The sequence below is a fragment of the Patella vulgata genome, chromosome 2, assembly GCF_932274485.2.
Source record: "Patella vulgata chromosome 2, xgPatVulg1.2, whole genome shotgun sequence".
NCBI classification, from domain to species: Eukaryota; Metazoa; Mollusca; class Gastropoda; family Patellidae; genus Patella; species Patella vulgata.
The window spans coordinates 71,892,576-71,910,046 of NC_065880.2; the positions used below are offsets into that span (position 1 = coordinate 71,892,576).

The 17,471-nt window shown below is 32.2% G+C and overlaps 1 protein-coding gene across 4 annotated transcripts in view; it reads left to right on the forward strand.

The window, feature by feature from the left end:
- Positions 1-17,471, forward strand: part of LOC126811732 (titin) — a 128,941-nt gene that overhangs the window by 40,198 nt on the left and 71,272 nt on the right. For all 4 annotated transcript variants that reach the window (XM_050537588.2, XM_050537590.2, XM_050537592.2 and 1 more), the window contains exons 2-20: positions 1,988-2,089; positions 3,785-3,883; positions 6,491-6,589; positions 7,588-7,686; positions 8,998-9,186; positions 9,980-10,009; positions 11,027-11,125; positions 11,371-11,469; positions 11,799-11,897; positions 12,066-12,164; positions 13,128-13,226; positions 13,655-13,753; positions 14,104-14,301; positions 14,731-14,928; positions 15,352-15,549; positions 15,942-16,040; positions 16,226-16,324; positions 16,853-17,050; positions 17,253-17,351. In XM_050537588.2, coding sequence (XP_050393545.1) covers positions 1,988-2,089; positions 3,785-3,883; positions 6,491-6,589; positions 7,588-7,686; positions 8,998-9,186; positions 9,980-10,009; positions 11,027-11,125; positions 11,371-11,469; positions 11,799-11,897; positions 12,066-12,164; positions 13,128-13,226; positions 13,655-13,753; positions 14,104-14,301; positions 14,731-14,928; positions 15,352-15,549; positions 15,942-16,040; positions 16,226-16,324; positions 16,853-17,050; positions 17,253-17,351 — 2,301 coding nt within the window. The remainder of the gene's footprint in view (positions 1-1,987; positions 2,090-3,784; positions 3,884-6,490; positions 6,590-7,587; positions 7,687-8,997; positions 9,187-9,979; positions 10,010-11,026; positions 11,126-11,370; positions 11,470-11,798; positions 11,898-12,065; positions 12,165-13,127; positions 13,227-13,654; positions 13,754-14,103; positions 14,302-14,730; positions 14,929-15,351; positions 15,550-15,941; positions 16,041-16,225; positions 16,325-16,852; positions 17,051-17,252; positions 17,352-17,471) is intronic.

Consider the following 17,471-nt stretch of genomic DNA (forward strand, 5'->3'; position numbering starts at 1 on the left):
TGTATCGGTTCCTGATAGGAATAGATTCTGGAGAAATTCCAACCAGTTTATCAATCATTACAGTGGTATTGTTTTCTTGACATTTGGTATTTAAGGTGTGTCAATTTGACCTTCACATGTACTGTAGTTAGTGGCTGCCAATACTAGAACATCTTTCAATAATGGATGAATCATATTATTATTTACACCCAAAACTCTTCAACTAGTTGCTTGATAAATAAATTTATCACACCACTGTGTTGTCTTGTATATTTTTTCTTAATTCTTTTTCTTTGAGTAGAAAATCTTTAGTACCATTTGATGATAATTTTGTTTTGTAATGATTTACTCAAAAGATGGTAACAGAGCATGATATTTTATTCTATTAAAGTATACCCACAGTGTAGCCTGAAATTACCTAGTGTGTGCAGAGTGGAGTTAAATCTCTCTCTCTCCATACCTTGATTTATATTATCTCATCATGACATTAATGACCATCATACACTTGTTTAAATCTGTTTCTCAAGAATCATTCAACTTGACCTGGAAACACATTCATGGCAGATGAATAAGAAGTTTACAATAGTTATTGGTGGGTTGAATCTGAAAGATGAGCACCAATTCTTAATCCATCTGTGAATATTAGAAACATAGTATAATATTCCTAAAAGCACATTTGTCTGAATATATCTTTATTTAGCTTTGGCGTGGGAGCTTTTCTCTCCAGTTTGGGGCAAGTAAAAAAAAACTTTGACAGTTGGGATTCAGTTGCTGTCCGTGGATAATTTCACTTGTACCAATTTTTGATTTTGGGGGGGGGGGGGGGATTTATAGGGGGGATGTTGTTGTTTAGAAAAAATGAGATTTACTGATGCACAGGCCCCTAACACAAGTGACGCAGGCACTAGACGAGCACCGCAGATACATTTTTGAATCTAGATTCCCTGGAAGCCGTTTCCTGGACTTTGGGGGATGATTTTTCAGAATTCTGATGGTCAGAAAACACTAATAACATAATTAAAATACTGTACTATACTATGAATCTGTGATAACTTATTAAAGTGATAATACTTACATCATTTACATGGACCGATATCTTGGATATATTGTTGTGGTGAATATACATAAATTAGCAAAGATATGACTATGTCCTCATATATACATCAATCGTCTGTGTTTAGTTAAGTTTGACCACTTATTGCCGATTTTGCACACCTTTTGGAAGTAAAACCTCATTTTAATCATTCCAGTTTCTCATACATGTACATGTACTTATAGCTTGAAAAGATTTACTTATAAAATATTCAACTGATAGGAGGAGTGGGTTGTTTCTATTTACTTATTGTAGTCAACGATATAAAAGCAGGATTTCTAGAAAAGTCTCAGGTTCATTTGCAAGAATTCAACTAGAAATTCCATACCCTGAGAGACTAAAATACATCAAAACTAATGCGAACCTTACATGTCTAACAGCCATCTGGTCAGACAGATTGACTTCTGCTAGAGTCAAGATTACTCCCCATGGATTATATAATTATATATGTTTGTAATATGTGTTAATACTTCTCTTATAAGTCTGGAGCAGTTATGGCTACTTATAAATTAATTACATCATCTTCAAGCCCATCTGCTCACATTTTAAGGTTTATGATAGTAAATGTTAATGAATGTGTAAAAATGACCTTGACCTTTGTTATTATTTTTGTGTAGATCACACAAGTCTTGTTACCATTTATTGATCTTCGTGATAAGAACAAAATAAAAATTGCTGCTGTTTATAAACAATTTATAAACTAAGAAATAAAACTGACATGCATGTAAATACAAGCTTAGTTACGGTACTACATGTAGTTACTTTGAAAATGATGTTTCAGAATTTAACTTTTGTTTACTTTTAAAAACGTGGGTATTGACGACTTTAACTTAAAGAACCTGGTTTTCACAAGACGCCATTTTACAAACAAAATATGAGCAAAATATTGATTGTGATCTACTTTATATTTTTCAGAGTGACGGAAACGCTGGATTCCTGAGAGCTGCTCGGGATGGAAACCTGAACGAAGTATTAGAATATTTAAGAGGATCCACAGACATAAACACCAGCAACCCGGTAAGTTTCTTTATGACAATACTTTGTAAGATATAAAAATACATGTTGCATGCAAGGGTTGTTGTTACATGTAACATAGCATAAACTTGTTTGTTTATTATTGGAATGCCTGGAGGAAAAGTTTGTGGAAACATTACAGACCGCAAGACTTAAGTTGCCCTTTGGTAGACAAAAAGAGAGAGGAGAGGATCCAGGCTATAGTTTGTTTTTGTAGGGGAAGAAAATTCTTAGATTGTTTGGAATTAAGAAATTATCAGCTAAACAGCTATTAAACATAAATGATATATATATATAAATTTGGGTTGAAAGTCATTGACTTCAGTAATTCACTGAAGTGGTACTATAATGAATAACCACCGGCTTTCAGTGTTTATAAGTAAATCAGTGGGCAGTCCTGTATTTGTATGACATATTTTTTTAAGTAGAAATACTTGTGATAGACTTTACATACAAGGCGATAAGAGGTATTACACACCATATATTGTACTTCTATTCATAACAGTAAATATATATTTTATATACAGCTAATACAGAGAGAGATGGGGTTTAACACCCACTTGACACAAACTAGGACATTTCAGGACTAACATATGGTTCAATTTTATTTCAATAATTCGCTTGCATGTAGGGGTCTGTTGGCTTTTCTCTGAGTATTCTGCTGTTCATGTTGATATATATATATATATATATATATATATATATATATCTATAGATATACTATATATATAGATATAATATCAGACAAAAGTAATGTATAGATAGGTGCACACCATGGAAAAGGGTAGGGCAGTCAATGCAATATGAACTGTTATGGAGAGGTGGCCTATAGGCTTTCCTGTTCTCCAATCCAGTTTCTGTCAATAAATATTGTATAGGAAAAAAAAAAGAAACCCAGCGCCCACTGATTTTGCGTCTGCTCTGAACACACAAATTGCTCTTTGCAATTTTTATCCTTTTCCATTTGAATAGACATAAAATTGATTAAAATAGGTTATCGATAATAGGTAGTTGTAAAATAAGAGAGTAAATGTTCTATAAACATGCAAACACATCATTTATTTAAATACCAAGGGTTTAGTAAACCTATAAAGTGTAAAAATAGAACTGATGCACACATATAAAGAAGGTTGATGAGGAATCTCTATGGCTGAGTTTGCTCTTTTCTATTACATGTTTATTTTGATGCCTTACAATGGGGAGTGTGAACTAAAATAAATGCTTTGGCTCTTGTTTTAATTTACCTAACACCCAAAATAGATTTTACATACACACTTAATTTAGTGAGAACAAATTTATAAATATCGATCTGCTATTTATCGGCTATTTTTGGTTTTAAAAAAGTTAAATCTCTTATGTCCATAGCAGAATGGTTAGCACATGCGTGCTGTATCACAAGGTCTGTCAGAGTCCACTTGCGTGGTTTCGAATCCCCGGTTGTACGTGACAAGGAGTAGGGTCGCCCATCCAACCTCGCTGGTTTTCTCCAGGTCCTCCGGTTTCCTCTCACTGCTAAAGACCCCATACCCGCAAGCAAATTATTGAAATAAAATTGAACCATATGCTAGTCCCGAAATGACCTAGTCTGTGTTGAGTGGACATTAAACCCCACTTCTCTTATGTCCATGCAAGATCATTTAAAACAGTGATAGTAATTCCATATATATATATATAATTACAATTTTTTTTTAATTACAGAATGGACTTAACGCACTTCATCTTGCCTCTAAGGAGGGGCACATCAAGATTGTCACAGAATTACTTGGAAGAGGAGCAAATGTTGAGGCCGCCACAAAGGTATGTGTTTTACTTATTTTTACTACAATCTTGCTAATAGTGTAAGAGTAACCTTACTTCCCTGTGATAGAAAATGGTTTAATCCAAAGGTCAAACAATCTCCTGAGCTAAAGTCAACCTAAATACCTGTCATTCATGTGTGGGTGATATAATGCCCTTGTACATAATAAACCAGTACCTTTCAGATCTAAAGACATATTTCAATACTAAAATATATAAATGGTGTATCAAATCTTAAGACAGGATTTATTTAATGCACTTTTTATGAGCAATATGGATGCATGTCAAAGGTTTACAAGATAAAGGCTTGATAACCAAACACTTTCACATGTCAGGGATAAATCCTTACTGGCAACTGCACTGTTTTGTTTTGTGAGGGTCTGTTTGTGTTATAAAGAGCAGATGCAAGAAGTAGTAAAACAAAATCAACGCAGGTCACCCTAAAAATACCTCATACAATTGATGCCATTAATTTTTAAGCCTTTTCATGTATAGTATTACACCTTTTTAAAGCAGATTGGACATGCTTGAGTTAATTTGGGGGTTTAAATAACAGAACACAAACATTTTTTTTTATTATCAATACCGCAATGTATATTATACAATATAAGTGAAATACATGTATCTATTTTATGATATTAATCCTATACACAAAAGAACATAAATGAACTGAAAGAAATTTATTCAAGTTTGCACAAGTTATTTGATAAGATTTAAGTTTTTGAGCCTGGTTTTAATAGGGACTGGTTTTAATAGCTTTTATTGCATAAAATGGCACAATGCACATATAGTTTATAATGCCTTTTAAGAGTTTACTTATACATACAGTTCAAACCCATTTACTTTTTAAAAGCATTCTATTGAATTAATTGACCTTCTTACTATATAATGTGCTTTGTGTTTATCATTCATCATACAACCACTTTCTAACTTTTACTTGCATATATAGCACATCGAAGCATTTCAGTCATGACATCAATATTAATGTTTTTTAATAGAAAAAGAAATTTCTGGAAATGGAAATCATGAGGATGGTGTGAGGATGAAATAAGAGAGCGAGCATAACCTGCAGTCTTGTCTTTTGTATTGTTAATGAAGTTATAAGAAATTCCTCGGATCTGGGACAGAGTTTCTCAAGTTATCCAATTTCCTCTTAGCATCTTGTAGAATTCACTAAGATTACTACAGGGTGGATCAAAACGAAACAAAATTTAAATTGAATAATTGTCATCATTCTTTAAAGTTGCGCCCCTGTAGATGACTTTCTATGCAAGAAAAGCAGGTCCACTGTTCACTCAGCTTCCGCCATTTTAAATCTCTTAAAATTTTCCTTTTTCCATGCATGAGCAGCAGCTTTGTCTCAAACTGCAGCTTATCCAAAAGGAAAACTGGATGTTGACTAAATTGATAAAGATCTATGTGTGGATGTATAAGAATTGCCCCTATGATCCATGCAATAGTATAAAGAAAGGAAGTGAAAGTTATATCAGATTGTATGTATAAGTAGATAATCTCCAACAAGTCTTTTTTGATATCAAAAAATATCAGCACAAGTCGATAATGTAAAAAAGAACGAGGCTCTGCCAATTTTTTTTTTTACTTTATTGACGAGTGTTGATACTTTTTGATGTCAAAAAAGATTAGTAGAAGATTTTATTTATCGCGCAATCCTTTTTAACTTGCACAAATAAAAAAAATATAATTCTTTAGTATTGGTTATGAAAGATATCACACAAGCCATATCTACTGTAGAATGTGTTGTTGGGTGATAATATTATATATATAGTGCATATACGTGCCTTGCGTGGGTGGGTTGATAAACGCAATGTTAAATATCTGTCCTACTACCTAGGTCAGGGTGTGACAATATACCACTCTAATATCAAGTTTATGTAGGGCTTTATTTATACTGTACAATATTTAATATTTCTAGACACATATGAAGGGTTATTATTGTTATTAAAAATAAATTTAAATTGAATCTGACCAGCTCTTAGATCACACTGCATCATGATTTATTGTCTGCCACTTCCGTCGAGTTTGAAATTACCATAAAAAATTCAGAAGCATTTAGGATGTAGTTATCTGGCTACTTGACAAAATTATTGGCTTTTTCTTGCCCACGCTTCAGACAAATTCTTGAAGCCTGCTTCTCCGATACGATAGGAATATTGATTAGATGAGAGCAGAATTCCTGGAAGGGTTGAATTAATACTAGGATTCTTCGAGTCTGATGTCAGCATTTTTGTCTTGATTTCTGGTAGTTTTGTGTAAAAGGACAATCAATGGGAAATTGAAACTGCTATCTGTGAGATTTGTTTAATATCACGATTATTAAATTGATTTACGCATTGATTTACCGACAAATCCATTTGGAACTAAGACTATCTGACCCTTTTTCTCTACTGACTTTTCATTTCGTTCTCCTACGCAATTTCTTAATTGCATATATATATATATCAATTTAGAATAGCTATTGAGAGACAATAGATCATTAAAATTTTAAGATGAGCTTTTTTATGCTGTTTTGCACATCGCATTTTGACAAAGATCAAACATTCATTATTATTATTATATCATTTTTGTTTGTTTTTTTTTTAATTGCAGAAAGGAAACACAAGTTTGCACATAGCTGCTCTGGCAGGACATGAAGAAATCGTAAATACACTGGTAGAGAACAATGCCAGAGTTAACGTGCAAGCTCAGGTAAGGTCAAACTAACCTACTGCCGACATCATTAACATATCACTCTTATTCAGACTTGAACCACAACAAACTATTAAAGAAAGAAAATCAATACTTTTGAACAATTCTCTTATAGTAAAACGATGTATTGTTAGTGAATTTTAAAACTATCTGTTACATCATGACTTGTTGCAGAATTTATAACAAGACTTTCACAAAGAGTGTAGGGCTGAGGTGATAAAAAGACCTCTCCCCCAACCCTTCATTCTCCAACTTAATATCCTTTATAACTTGACTAATGGAGTTGAAACCATTTCATGATAAAATCGTAGAGATTTGGGAACAGCCCAGTTATCTATCCAAGTACAGAAGTCTACTTTTTTAGATCAAACTTAAAAAATAAAAATCACATTTAGGATGTAGGTTTGGTGGTCAAGTGGTCTAACAGGTGCATTTTAGATCATGAGGTCTGTCATTGAGTCAAGTGGCATGGTTTTGATCCCATTATTCTTTGATGTGATATAAGCAGTGCGGTCACTGCTAAACCTTGTGGGTTCTTTCTGGCTCCCCCAATTTCCTCACACTGCTAAAAACCCTTATGTACAAGCAAGTTATTGAAATAAAATTGTCCATATGTTAATCCCAAAATGACTTAGTTTGTGTCCAGAGGAACCTGGGACGGACTTGATTAGTGAGCAAACGCCACACCCACCAATCCAATGTGCCTTCGATAATAGATATAACCTGAGAGATACATGAAGGTTAATTTTGCATGCAATAACTAAATTACATGGATAACAGCATCTATTACGGCCATACGTCGCATGGATATAAACGGCATTTATTACTAGTATATATCGTAATTTATTCATCAGAAGATGTGAGTGACATTCAGTTACAAGTTAATTACATTGTTAATGTCATCTTGATGAAACGGAAATCATGCTGTCTATTATTACTCATATACATAAAGATAATCATCAAATTACTTGAACAAATAAAATTATTTTATTTTGCAGGCCGGATTCACACCGTTATACATGGCGGCACAAGAAGGACATTCCGAAGTAGTCAGGTTTCTATTGGCTAATGGGGCTAGCCAAAGCCTGGCCACTGAGGTAAGAATTTAATTTCTTCGTCATGTCCTTGTCATGAAAATCATGCTGGAATTCACAAGGGCCATGGTTTGATTGATTGAAAATGTGAGGTGTAGAAATATTCATGGGTTGTGACAAGAACTTCTGGTTCTGTCAATTGGTGGTGTTTATTCTGGTACATTTGATTCCACATTGCACAGTGATTAATAATTAAAAAGCTTTGAGCACGCTTTGTGGATTCTAGCGCGTTACTAATAGACATTTATTATTATGTAGTTATAATTCCATTTTCTGTATATGTATGGTTATAAAATAACGTCTCGGTAAATATACCACCTTTAAAATCGGACAATAGCATTATCAGTTTCCTGCCTACTGTTGTCCAGTGCTAATAACTGTATGCCTTAGAAATTTGGTGCACTTTGTTACAGAAACTTTTTACTTCCGAAACTCTTTAAAAGAGATTTTATTTCCAGATTTACTTATTAATTTCTAAGATAACTTATTTTATTATTGCTTTAGGTTCAATTGATTAGGATAGAAAAAATCATAAAACAGTTATATTTTATTGTTGCGAATGATATACGATGAATTGATTAGTTTAGCAGATTTTACAGTACATGTAATACTTTACCTTAGACTGTTTTTCATACATTGTATGTGCTACATACTCATACAGCTTAAACAACATTATTAGATGATATGCTCCCAGATAATAATAATAATAATAATGATAATGTATATTTCTAATGTGCTCAAAGCACTACATTTATGGAATCTCTCATCAGTTAAAACAGTTTAAACAAACAAGTTTTAAAAATTGTGAAAGTTTGAAATTCTCTAATGTTTACTTGCAACTGATTCGAAAATGCAGTAGCATTAAAACTGTTATCACCAAATTGTTTTAGTTTTGTTTTAGGAACAGCAAGTATATTCTTGTTATGTGATCTTAGGATGCTCTCTACCAGAAGTAGGAAACATCTTGTGTGATGGGACAACTAGAAAAATATCAAATGTTGTATCTGGCAAATAATGGCAAACACTGAAATATGATAAAGAATATAGAAATTTGATCTATAACATGTATCTTCCAAAATATTGACTCAATAAATGTCGGAAGCTTATAATTTTCTGAAAGGTGTCACCTGACAACATTTTTAGGATTTGGTTAACTTGACATGGAATGACCTTTAGTTTGGATTTTGTAAAGCTCATATTTAGTTATTCTTTAAGTGGCATTTAGCGATCAGGGAACTGCTCTGTTAAATCATATTTAGTTGTATGTTATTCATGTGTTAGCCTGTTTACTATATGTTGATTTGTGTATTTTAGGATGGATTCACTCCTCTAGCTGTGGCATTACAACAAGGACATGAGAAGGTTGTAAGTGTTTTACTCGAACATGACACAAAAGGCAAAGTACGTCTGCCAGCATTACATATTGCTGCTAAAAAAGATGACGTCAAATCAGCCGCCTTACTCTTACAAAATGAACAAAACAATGTGGACACTCAAACAAAGGTATGTAATTATTATGGTTAATATTTTGTCATGATTTCAAGGGAAAACAAAATCCCTCTAAACCCACTAATAGCATGACAAAAAAACATATATCATATATATTAGAGCTTTCCTCCTAAAGATAAAATATTATTTTTGTCTCCATCATTGTTTTTTTTTAAGGGCTATGGATAGTCAGTGTTTATGTCAGAGCTCTCCTTTTAAAATTTCGCCAAACAGTCAATTTTTCACTGTTTTTGTTTTTTTTTTATCTCAAATTGGCAAGAACCTTTTTTCAAAGAACACAAAATCTATAAATTATCTGAATTTTATGGTTAAATTCTTTGAAATGCCAATTTGACTCAATTTTTCTGTCAGTCACTCAAGTCAAGACTGGCATATTTCACTGACACAAGAGTCTCAGTTTAGATTCAGACATTTGGTAATGAGCCTATGGATAATCCTCATACTTATGGTTACAGGTATTAAGGGGGTTGATTGACTGATATTTGCACTTTAGATCATAAGATCTGCCATTAGATCAAGTGGCATGCAATCCCAAGCCTGTTCATTTCAAGATTTAGGGTCGCCTACAGAACCTTGTGGCTTTTCTCTGGGTCCTCCGGTTTCCTCTCACGGTTAAAAACCAAACTGTACCATATGTTAGTCCTGAAATGACCTTGTTTATGTCAAGTGGATGTTAAACCCTATTTCTCTCTCTTTCTCCTTAAGGTTAAAACTTATAGCTATTATTATTTATTAAATTTCTGCAAAATAAAAGTACATTTATGCTTATTATCTCCCACTATCACAGAATGGAGGGCTAGTTAATGATACAACCAAGGTTTGTTCATCATATCTTGTCTTACAGAAAATCTTTTATTTTACTTATTCTTATATATATTTTGGTTTGCATGAATTAAATGTACAGTTATATATCGTTTTCATATTTTTGTACAGTATTGATACTGTTTAGTCCATTTGCATAAATATTATTCTTATTTACATCAATTTCTATATGTTGAATCTCTACAATTCGGAGTTGCAAAATCGTTAGTCATTAATGCTTTTTCTAGCATGTAGACCATTCAGAATAACTTGTTTTCCTTGTATATTTCTTCATTACTTTCTATTGAATTACCAAACAGGGCCACATTATTTTTCTTTGTTATCTTCTGTTAAATTAGTTAGTAGAACCACATTATTTTTTGAATAATGTAAATAAATTTGTATCATATTTTATTTTCTCCAGTTCATATCTGTTCTTGTATAATATGAATATCAGGAGATCTGTATGTGTATCTTTTATTTCAACATCTGAACTATTTTTCTATTTTTTTTCATTAGTCTATCATAATTCATTGTGAATTAATTTGTTCGTATCTGTGTATTATCAAAATTAGGATAATATATGTGTCTTACATTTTAATATTTACCTATTTTTGCTCTCTTTTTGTGTTGCATAGTTCATGAGTCATGTTTGTACGTTTGTTCATGTATCTGTTGTTTTGTTTTTTAATAACATCTTCCTATGTGCATTGATATGATATCATTCAACTGCCACAGATTAGATCTGCTAAAATCTTGATAATATCGGACCACTTGATATTTATGCAGAATGAAAGATAAGCACTTTTTATACACAAACAAATATCTATTATAAATTCTCATTTTTATTAACATGACCATTGGTTTTCTTAGTCTTAAATTAATTAACAAATCATACAACTTACTACTAAATACTAACTTGTCATATATATATATATATATATATATATCATACAGTTAATTAATTAATTAATAAATGTTTTTCTTTGATTGTACATAGCTATTTTATAAAATTTTATGTTTACATTTTCAGAGTGGATTTACTCCATTACATATTGCCTCTCACTATGGCAACACGAACGTAGCTAATTTGTTAATACAAAGAGGTGCAGATGTAAATTTCAAAGCTAAGGTAAATGATTTTCTGTACTTAATATATACAGTTTACTTTAGATTGTGTAATGAAAGTATATCACATTTAATTGCATGTTTTCTTTTAACCCAAACTGTGTATTTATTAGTTCAAATGTATTTGAGATTCAATCTAGAAAAAATTTCTGCCACCAAAGTGCTGTTTGATGATTTATTTCTATATTATTAAGTGAATATTTTAAAAAGATTATGGAATATATCTATTTTTGTTTTGGTTTTTTTCAGAACAATATTACACCACTACATGTAGGATCAAGATGGGGAAAGGCAAATATGGTAACTTTACTGCTGGACAATAAAGCTGATATATCAGAAAAAACTAGAGTAAGTAGCATATTTTAGTATTTTCTGTTTGTAGTGAATATTGTATTTGAATAGAGCATAACTTTATAAAATGGAAAACTATGTATAATTTCAAACATATAACTTGATTATTTAAATATTCCTTAAAATAAACCTAACCAATATAACATATTAATATAGTGTATTACATTTGTAGTGAATATTGTATTTGAATGGAGCACAACTTTATAAAATAGAATACTGTGTACAATATGCAACATATAACTTGATTACTTAAGTATTCTTTATAATAAGTAGCGTTTGTCCAACTAAAACAGTATATTAATTAAGAATTTTTCATTGTTTTCTAGGATGGCTTGACACCTTTACATTGTGCAGCAAGAAGCGGACATGAAGGTGTAGTTGATTTATTATTGGAACGATACGCACCACATTCATCAAAAACAAAGGTTCGTTGAATTTTAAATTCGTCAATTCCTAATGGAGTACATACTACAAATATTAACAGTAATGTACAATATGCAGTAATCTTATTGGGGATTACTGCTTCATCCATGTTGGTTTTATTGTTATTTTTTTTTTAATCTGTTTGTAAAATTTGTCTCATTTCCTTACAGAATGGATTAACACCGTTACATATGGCTGCCCAAGGAGATCATGTTGATTGTGCACGACTTCTTCTCTACCATAAAGCACAGGTTGATGACGTCACAGTGGTATGTCTTTTTTGTGTGCCTTAATCCAAAATATCAACTAAAACATCTTAATACGGTGTAAAACGTCATTTAATAATATCAATAATAAAACAAATAAATGACTGTAACTAAATTACAATAAAAACATTAATCAAAATAAAGATTATAATACAACAATAATTAAAATACATGTTGGGCTAATACAGTAAACATGAAATTACAAAAATTCATAAAATTAATCGCTAAACGATGTTTTTTGTCTGTGATTGAATGATTACCGATAAGCTATAAATTCATAGCAAAAAAATAATTTTACATTGTCGGCAATATGACTTTGGTGGAAACAGACGTTAAATAAAGCTATTTCACACACATAATTTCACATTCTAAAGTTTATAAGTTGTTCATGTTTTAGTGGTTGGAAGAAACAGTCAATTCTATATTTTCCAAGTCAAGTATGCAAGGGGGATCCCAAGGTGGTTCAGTGCTGGCTCACTAACCAAGAGGTTCCTGGGCCCTTATTCACGAAAACTTAAACTAAGATACAATTGAAATTTTAAGAAATACTGCAATTCGATTGGCTGACCAATATGCAAATTGGATATATGCAAATTGATTTTACTGGTCAGCCAATCGAATTGCAGTATTTCTTAAAATTTCGATTGTATCTTAGTTTAAGTTTTCGTGAATAAGGGCCCTGGTTCGATCACCTTGTTAGCTGAGAAAGTACCACAGGATTCTCTGGCGTGTTTTCACCTAGTCAGTAGTGCAGGACAGAGGGTGCTGCGAGGACAGTGTCTAGTTGTTCGGATGGGATGAAGAAATGAAGTCCTGTGTACACTTTGGCATGCACATAAAAGAACATGTTACAGTTGTAATTCGTAATAAGAGTAGGCTGTAGCATATCACATGTCTTCAATAGTCCGGTTGATGCAGAAAAGTAGGACGTTAAACCCCATTTTATTTCATCTATTTTAATTTTAGGATTATTTAACACCATTACATGTTGCTGCCCACTGTGGAAATGTTAAAACAGCAAAATTACTATTAGACAGAAAGTGTGAACCCAATTCAAGAGCTTTGGTGAGTAATAAAATAATTATGCTTTGGATGAAAATTTATTTAGTATTGGCAAAGCTGGCAAATAACAAGCAAGGGCAAAGTTCAGTTTTCATGTAAGAGTGAATATCATCTTTTCAAATCTTGTCTCTCATATAATATATATATTTTTTCCTGTGTGGTTCCCCCTTATCAGTGATGCAGTACAGAGGGCCTGGCAAGGACAGTGCCCAGTCATTTGGAGGGTACGTAAAACCATGGTCCTGTGTAATCTTTGGCACGCACATAATAGAACCCCTGAAGGTTGGAATTTGATTGCTGTCCGGGTAAGACTTACCTCATAGCCTACTGTATGGTTTATACCCATCTTCATTATCCCGGTAGGTGCAGAATAGTAAGACGTTAAACCCCATTTTATTTCATTTCATATAATTCATCTAATTTTTTTACAGAACGGATTCACACCACTACACATTGCTTGTAAGAAGAACAGAATAAAGGTCGTAGAACTTTTATTGAAATATGGAGCGAGTATTGAAGCTACAACAGAGGTAATTAATAATTTATATAGTAAGAAATATTTATTTATAAGATTGATATTTATTGCAAGCTGAATTTAAAAATTTAGATTTAATGATGGTAAATTTTTTAATAATAAACTACATTATAGCTAATTTGGCATTTAGTAATTGAACTAGAGAAACCTAATTGAAATGTCACTCAGTAATAAGCAGTAATGGTATTCCATAGAATTGTGTCCTGTGTATTTACATTATTGCTGTTACTGGTTTTCTAAAATCCAATGAAAGAAACAAACATTTCATTTATATATTTATCTATAAAATTTATGTTTTATTTTATAGACATTTCTCCCTTATTATGAATATTATCTCAATTTCAGTCGGGTTTGACTCCTCTCCACGTTGCATCATTCATGGGTCATATGAACATCGTGATTTATCTGATTCAACAAAATGCGAACCCAGATTTCCCAACAGTACGAGGAGAAACATCTCTACATCTTGCTGCGAGAGCTAATCAAACAGATATTATTCGAATCCTGTTACGCAATGGAGCTACAGTAGATGCTAGAGCTAGAGTAAGCACAGGTTTTTCAACCATAATTTTCATGTACCTTTAACCCATTTGACAGTTAATGTTTCCCCAGGCCTAGAAATAATGATTTTAATTGTGTCTAACAAACTCAGGCACGAAAGAACTAGTACCCGACATTTGGAAATTTTTACATGTCGTGTAATTAAGAATATCATTAAAACACTGATAGAAAACAAATCTGTACCATATAAAATGATAGACACCAGATGAACTGCTTCTGACATTGTCTGTGATGGGCGTTTTTTTGTCTTATCTCACTATCTTGAAAACTTTTAATTTTAATCAGTAACTATTCAGAGCTCTAGATTTCTTTGATAACATTAAAATAAAGTTTGACTATCATAATAATGTTCTATTTCTAAATATCCTACTAAAGTTTAACATTGAGATGATATTTTATTTTTTATTTCAGGAACAACAAACTCCATTACACATTGCTTCTCGTCTGGGTAATGTTGATAACGTGGTGTTGTTACTTCAACATGGCGCTTCACCTGATGCTACAACTAAAGATCTGTATACACCGTTACATATTGCTGCTAAAGAAGGACATGATGAATGTGCACAAGTTTTATTAGAACAAGGAGCTGATCACAGTTTGACAACAAAGGTACGATTGTTTTTCTGAAAACTTAAATTTTCATTTGAAATTGTCATTAGATTTTCGACAAAATGGTCAATGATGATGGATTTTAAGTAGTATGATTTATTACAGATTTATTAAAAGTAAAAATATGTTCAGTTAAAACAAAAAAAACCAAAACCTTTTACTTCTTTATTCTGATAAACATCAAATCATAAGTTAGCTGCTGCCCTTAATTGAACGTCTTCATCAGATGTTTTAATATATATGTATATATTTTCCTTTAATTGGACAAATGTATTTAAATCTCAATCCTCAAGTATGTAATGACCTTGCAATAATGATCAGAAATTAAAATATATGTATGTCTGTATTAAAATTATTTTTGTAATGTTCAACAGGATGAGGTTAAATTGATTTTCTATAAATAATGTTTATTTTGTCTTGCAGAAGGGCTTCACTCCTCTTCACATAGCGTCTAAATATGGTAACATCAAAGTTGCTCGTCTGCTACTACAGAAAGATGCTAATCCAGATGTACAAGGAAAGAATGGTCTTACTCCGTTACATGTAGCCACACATTATAATCATGTGAATGTAGCACAACTTCTGTTAGAGAACAAAGCCAGCCCTCATTCAGCTGCCAAGGTAAATATACATAGATCAGATTTCAACAAAAATGTAATTTACCCATAGTCGACACAAATTGGGTGGTAAAAACTAAGTAAATATTCAATTTGAGTGATATAAATTTAGTAAATTCAAACATTGAGTGATAAATTTAGTAAATTCTAAAACTGGGTTATATAAGTAAATTCCAAAATTGAGTGATAAAAACTGAGTAAATCCCAGAGAGGGTTATATAAACTTAATAAATTTCCAAAATTGGGAATTGGGTGATATAAACTTAGTATATTCCGAAATTGACAATTTCTTAATAATCTCGGCTCGTCTGGTATTTGACATGTACATCCTTAGATAAATTTTCTATTGATTGTAACATTATTGAAGAATAATAATTCAAAATAATCTTATTTCAGAATGGGTACACCCCTCTTCACATAGCGGCAAAGAAAAACCAGATGGATATTGCTACCACTCTGCTGGAATATGGTGCCAAGCCCAATGCTGAATCTAAGGTAGTTTCACAGAGAAAATCTAAAGAAAGAAATGAATCCTGTTGAATTTAATCGCATATTAATCTTCTAAAATAACTAGGAATTAGCATTACTAGAAACTAGATATTTATGCTATATGCATAGCCAGTTTTAGTTCATTTCTTCATTTATTGTTAAACTAATCTTTTGGATTTTTTTTTTTTCAGAATGGATTTACACCCCTTCATCTGGCTGCACAAGAAGGTCATACAGACATGGTTTCGCTTCTTCTTGAACAGAAAGCTAATGTTAACGCCAAGGCCAATGTAAGTTGAAACATGTTTTATGACTATACATGGTGACTCATTGAGTAAGGCACTGGCTCACTAACCAGGAGATCCAGGATTCGATCCCGATCTTGGCTGAAAACTTTCCCAGTGTTTTCCATCATGGTTTCCTTTTGTCAATGGTGGAGGATGAAGGTCCTGGCAAGGAAGAGTGTCGAGTCATTTGGATAGTATGGAAAAAAAAGAGATCCTGTATACAAAAAAGAACCCTTGAATTTGAAAACGGCTGTAGCGCAACTGTGGGCAAGATTTCTCTCAAAGCACACTGCATGATGCTTGTCTTCATTAGCCCAGTTATTGCAGAAAAGTAGGATGTTAAACCCCCATTTCATTTCACAACTATACATTTCACCTGTAATGTTTCCATCTATAGAGATTATTTACTAATTTTGTATTTTGCTTCATTGAAATATGTATAGCAACTGTTTGTATTAAGGTATAATTGCGATTCATATGCTTTCCATGATAAGTGTTCTTAAAGATATATTATATTAATTTCTATTTCAGAATGGTCTTACTCCAATGCATCTGGCTGCACAAGAGGATAAAGTACCTGTGGCTGAAGTTCTCGTTAAATATGGATCAGAGATTGATCCCAGCACAAAGGCTGGATATACACCACTTCATACAGCCTGTCATTTCGGACAAACCAACATGGCCCGATTCTTGCTTGAACATTCTGCTTCAGTCAATGCTACTACTAAGGTGAGTTTAGAAATCAGATTTTTTTTAAGATATTGAATGACAAGTACCAAAATATAATCTCAGATTGTTGTTCGCATAGTGCCTGTTAATACTAAGGTATAAAAGTATTTGAACTGTTTATTTTTCTTAAACTTTGTAGAAAAAAGGTTAATATCAGTTCAGTTAGTCTTTGATTTCTATAACAAATTTTTATTATTTTCAGGTTGGCTATACACCACTACATCAAGCTGCACAACAAGGTCATGTGATGGTTGTTAATTTGTTAATAAAGAATGGTGCATCACCAAATGCTGTCACTAACGTAAGTATAAAAACAATAGTTAATATATTACGTCTTCTGGTTGTGTAACATTTAATTAAGAAAACCTAGAATATCAACAGTAGATAACCTCCCAGCATGGATTCACTTGGATTAAAATGA